The sequence below is a fragment of the Liolophura sinensis genome, chromosome 10, assembly GCF_032854445.1.
Source record: "Liolophura sinensis isolate JHLJ2023 chromosome 10, CUHK_Ljap_v2, whole genome shotgun sequence".
NCBI lineage: Eukaryota > Metazoa > Mollusca > Polyplacophora > Chitonida > Chitonidae > Liolophura > Liolophura sinensis.
Window position 1 is genome coordinate 35,783,604 of NC_088304.1, and position 5,686 is coordinate 35,789,289.

The 5,686-nt window shown below is 42.8% G+C and overlaps 1 protein-coding gene across 1 annotated transcript; it reads right to left on the reverse strand.

The window, feature by feature from the left end:
• Window positions 1-626: 626 nt before the first annotated feature.
• On the reverse strand, window positions 627-2,673 carry LOC135477169 (perivitellin-2 31 kDa subunit-like). The gene is made up of 2 exons (XM_064757324.1): window positions 2,654-2,673; window positions 627-1,425 (listed from the first exon to the last, which is right to left on the reverse strand). The coding sequence occupies exons 1-2, from the start codon at window positions 2,671-2,673 to the stop codon at window positions 627-629; spliced, it is 819 nt and encodes a 272-aa protein (XP_064613394.1).
• Window positions 2,674-5,686: the final 3,013 nt, after the last annotated feature.

Below are 5,686 nucleotides of genomic sequence, written 5' to 3' on the forward strand. Positions count from 1 at the left end.
AGTATGGCATAAGAGTGACTTTTTTGACTGGGTCCCCTTGTTTACTAAACGACGGGAGATGTTCAGCGAAATATGAAATATAAAACAGGGTATTGTGTTGTAATTACGCGGCCTAACAGTTAACTTCATTTCTGCCGTACAGATCGTTGGTACTTACGAATACTTTATAATGCACCTTAAATAGGAAAGAAGATCGTAGATTTTTTTACTGGACTTAATATTGGCGCTAAACCTATCACACTGTTTACCGGTGCGATCCACGAGTGAACGTTTCATTTTGCGCATCCTAGGTTACATCTTATCTCATTGGATGGACAGTTAACACCGGTGACGGATTTCACCTTCTAATTCTCTTTATTCCTATTTTTTGGCAATGTAGGCCCAGGAGATTTAGTTATGTGTCCAATGTAACCCATTTCTTTCGTCGGTATGTCTCTTTAGATGTGCAATATCTTAATTCGGCTGGAAACTTTGAAAAGAAAGACACTTAGGTTTCAGCAGAAATTTTCTTGCAAGTCAGATTACTGATTTTCCTATAAATATTTGCTAATAATTTACACTCATAACGGTCTGATTCTGAGATGTCACTCATAGATTTTAACTTCACTTCAACGATTGATGATAGTTTAGATAAAGCTGGTAAATATGTTCCCCTCATTGTTCACCCCCCATACGGTCAATCTGCCCATGTCTATTTGCTTGAGTTTTCCGGGGACGTATTCCCATCGGAGTCCTATCGGGTTCTGGCGAGTCACCCCCATGCGTCTGAAGATATCGTTGTTTATCGTCACCCCCCACACAGTACCCTCACCGGCAGTGACGTGTTTGAAGTACCCGTCCACAGTGGTCCAGGCAGTTCCGACTGTTCCGGTATCTCCAAAGGTGCCCTGTCTGTAGAATACTCTATTAGTGTCATCAACGGCCCAAACCCCCGACATTCCCACGGAAATTTGGGCCATCTTTCCCGAAACGTAACTCCATTTGTCCCCTTCTGGGTTACCTATGTTTGCACCAACTCGCACGAACACGTCGTTATTGACGTCTACGGCCCAAACGTGCCCCTTTCTGCTGACACTGACTTGCTTCATCCTTCCTTGGACTTGTACCCAGGCACAACCCTCAGGGTTCGACTTAATAATCCCAGCCCTGATGAAAACACCGAAAGCCCCGTCAACACCCCAAATGACATTACGACCTACTTCTAGCTGTTTCATTCGGCCGTCCACAGGCTGCCAGGATCGCCCGACGACGTCTTCCCTCCGAAATGTCCCGATCCTGTAGAAGACATTACCCTCTTTGTTGATGCCCCATACTCCGGCGTCACCCACGGAGATATGCTCTATGCGACGGGCGGTATTCCGTGAAGATGTCTGTGATGACACGGAGATGACGACATAACCGATTGCAGCCAAGAACAGCAATGGCCTGAAAGTGGAGCAACAAAATCAGTTTGCCTGAAAGGATGTTTATCGTAGCCCAGTCATTATATATATTCACACGCTGGCTTCCTCCTAGCTTTACGTCAGAAGGTCTGCCAGCAATCTAGGGATGGTTGTGGTTTTCCAGGGTCTGTCCGGTCTCCCCCCACCATAATGTTGGCCGCCGTCGCATAAGTAAAATACCAATCAAAAAAAAAATCACAAAAAAAAATAAAAAAATAAATAAATAAATAAAAATATCCACATGTGTGAAAGGTCAGACGATTTTTCTTCTGGCCCTCGCCTAATCCTCCTGCACAGTAATACCGATCGCCATCACATAAGTGAAAAATTCCTGAGTAAAGACTTAAAGAACAATTATATCAATAAGTAAATGACAAGCCTCTGCAGCTGATGTAGTACGGCGTCATGGAAATTCGCCTCTGCAGAATAGACTGTCGAGCACCCATCAGTATTACGCCTTACTACATCTGCAGTGAGGACGGCCCTCTACGTGATAGGTGACGTGATTCCCCGCGATATCAGAGGTAAGGTTCCTGACTATTGCTATAGTGAGGAGCCAACATAATCCACCTCAGAACTTTATCATTGGATCTGTTCAATGTTATTGTGATGACAACGCAGCATTATGGGTAATTCAAAACGTCTAATAAATTGCTAGTAACATCACTGCACCTTTTGGACCATGTGATCATTTGGCAGCTATCACACTGTCGTAGCTGCTCTGGTCTTACCCTGTCTGCTGTACGTCTAATTATATTTAATCCGACTCCAGACAATTTTACCAAGTAAGACAATTTTAGATAGTTTCAGTGGTGGGTTTATGAGGATATTCTACAGTGCAAAATCTGCCTATATTTGGGAACCGTTTTGCTCATTCGGTGAAAAAATAATGAAAGGTTGCTACTCCATGGTCGACGTGGTAAACGCACAGGCGCAATGAGCCAGGAGTCTCTCACCAATGCGGTCGCTGTGAGTTCAGCTCATGCTGGATTTCTCTCCGGTCGTAAGTAGAAAGGTCTCTCAGCAACTTGCGGATGGTCGTGGCTTTTTCTGCTTTCACCGATTTTACTTTCTTTATCAGCAACAATGACGAATTACAATACCTGTAAGACTTTTCTAGAGGCTCGGCATGTTTTACAGGCCAGTTTATGAATAGAATGTTTGCCGTGATGCACTGCTTTTTGAGTTGAGAAAGAAAACAGACTTCTTACCTGAACTCTCCACTGGCCATGCTCAGCCTACTGCGAAAACTCCACGTGTGATGTGTGGTGGACGGGGTGTGTGATCTACGCCTGAGTTCTCAGTTTCTAGTTTTCGCTGAACGGTTCCGGAATGAAGGCGAATCACCTCAGCCTGGCTTGTACTTGTATATGTACGTGCGTCGAGTGGCGGAGCTGTGGTCTAATCTGAAATGCCTACTTTCTTTCCCTAAGCGTCATATAATGTGGTTTAGTCATATACAGATTGCGTTAATAATCGGGTGTCTAAATTAGGTGTATTTCTGATCACAGTCTGCACGTTCGGTTTCGTCATGACGTGATATCGCCCTTTTTTCTCAGCTAAAATAATTTTCAACGGCCTTATGTCAAACTGGTTGATTAAATATCAGTAGAAATCACCGGTAATTTGACACAGTCGCCGAAAACGGCTTACGAAAAGAGTCGGGTTATTGTTTATGTAACAGTGTCGTGTATAAACCGTGGTGCTAACTGAGTATAAATACACTTGCTATGTTTAGAACAATACGTTAGGAAATAACTTTATTAACGCTTTCAGGAATATTAAATTGGCCATTGTTCCCTTGTAATACCTATGTAATAGATGTACATTATCAAAAACATGAGTATTGTTCAATGTTTCACTGTTGTATTCCCAAGTTCTCTGAACACAGCCGTGATAAGGGGTGTATAACTAACTCCAGTAATAAACGAAGTTATACACTGCTCAGACCATGCCACTGCAATTAAATTATAGGCTGTTTCTTTTAGGGAGTCGCCTACATTCACATATCTGTAAAACAAGTCACACTCGCTACCAAACTTACCTTTAGTTAGTGACCCGTAACAACACAAGCTCTACACATGGATATTTTCTAAGTTCAAATTCTTGCAAAGAAAATCAAATTAGAACACTTTGTCCAGTTCATGATGTTAAACTCCATAAGCTTAGTTTCGACACCATTTTTAAAGTCTTTTACGTGAACCGACCAGGGTTTGGTCACGGGTCTCCCTACTTCGAGGCGGACGGTTTAACTATTAGCCCACTGAAGCGGCCTAATGCATTATATGCTGTATGCTATACAAGGTTTAACAAAGCTCCTTTCCTTAAACGCTGTGAGTTTTCCTATTGGCATTTGGAACATCCGTAGCGCTTTCTACCTGACATTTTCTCAATCAGGGATTTTAGTGAACCACAGTCGGCTTCTGATTTGCTCACATTGGGAATTTTAAGACCAAATAGCGGGCAAAATTTTGATAAGGCAGTCATATTTTCCCTTTGGAGAGTATTCTCCACGATTTAGATTTTTCGTAAACCCATCTCTGACAGAAATTGTCCGATGTGCCTCACACACGATAAATCCACATCGTGGAGAATAGTCCACTCCACAAAAGTTGTAGACGGCGAACATAACTGATACTCGTATTTTTGACCGTGATGTTGTTAGTAGGGTTAAAGGGTACGTGAGCTGGTTATGGAAGCACTTTACCTGAGTACGATATTTAAGCTTGGAGGTACTTAAACATATTTAATATATATTTTCACATATAAGCACAGCTGTTTAAATATATTTTACCGTGGCATTGAATTTTCTATATGAAAATGGAAAGGCGCTTATATTATAATTTATGCAGATTAACTCATGGTTTACAGAAAAAAATGTGATATATGTAGTATAAACGGAATGTAAATGGAATGTCGAGTCACGGAAGGTGAGAAATAATCTTTGCAATTGGTGTGACAGCGATCAAATGCCTTTTTTTTATTCATTTACTTATTTATTTTGTTTGTGTTTACGTCTTATCATAGAATATTTCACTTACATGACGGCGGTCAGCATTATAGTGTTACGAAACCGGGCAGGGCCCGGAGGAAACCCACAGCTATTCGCAGGTGAAAAGTTGGCGAAGGGGGAGGGGGGTATCTGAGTGCTTAGAGTAAACCACATTGCTTCGCTTTGTATGTGGCAAATCTCCTGGCTTTAACACCGGAACCAATGCGATCCCTGGCTGGCCGTGGAACTAGCCTTTGTGCTCTCAGCTTTTGTTGAGTGGTCACCCAGTCTGAGGGTGGTGCGACATTACGTTCTGTCGCTCTTAGCGGCAGGACGTATTCACTAGCCTCTCTGTAAATAGCCTATACATAGTTTAGTGCGTTTCCACTTTGTAATATCGTATCTATTTTGCACTCAGCATCCACACTGTTCCAAACGCATAGTTGTGGTCCTCTCTTTAGGGTAGTAGTTCTCGCCCTGGCCCACAATGTTGTGGGCAGGGCGAGTAAATAGACCTTTAAGCCTTAAGCTTGTAATGCAGGGAGGTGTACAACTGGTTGAAGTACACAATCGGCTAAAGGAGTTAGTGGGGAGTGGGCCTAATGTCTTAAAGGGACTAATCAATGTCTCTAGAGATGTCTGGAATGTTACAGTGGCTACGCAAACTGTGAAGGAGCAGCTTTTGGCTAGCGGCTTCACATTCAAAGGGGTAGATTGTCCAATATATGATGTGGAGGAGCAAAGGCTCCTGGTTAGATCTCGATGTCCGATCGAGGTGCCCGGTGACACCATTCGAGGTTTGATGTCCCGGTATGGCACGGTCCCATCACGTCAGCCGTTACCTTTTTGATAGGTCACTTGAGAATGGTATGAGCCGTATTTACATGAGTGGTGTGACCGAGATAATTCCACAATCAATTTCGGTTGGGAATTTTAGAATTCCTTTGTGGCACAAAGGTCAGGTCCGTGCCTGTCACATCTGTGATAGCACAGAACATTTCAAGGCCGACTGTCCTTTAAAGGATAAATGCGTCAAGTGTAAACAGGAAGGCCACTTTCAAAAGGACTGCCCATTGAGCGATGAAAATGACAATGGCGATAATGACGATAACGATTGCAATGATAATGATGATGATGATAAAGATAGTAATGTTTATGAAGTTGAAGGTGACAATAAAGATGAGAATGAAGGTCGAGGAGATGATGATGGTAATTATAGTGAGGGACATGGGGATGATATGGAAACTGGGGT

What these genes read in the sequence shown, in the direction of transcription:
- LOC135477169 (XM_064757324.1), bottom strand. Translation starts at nt 2,673, where the DNA reads ATGGCCAGTGGAGAGTTCAG. An exon ending in ATGGCCAGTGGAGAGTTCAG is followed by an intron (nt 1,426 to 2,653) that starts GTAAGAAGTCTG and finishes CTCCACTTTCAG; the next exon opens with GCCATTGCTGTTCTTGGCTG.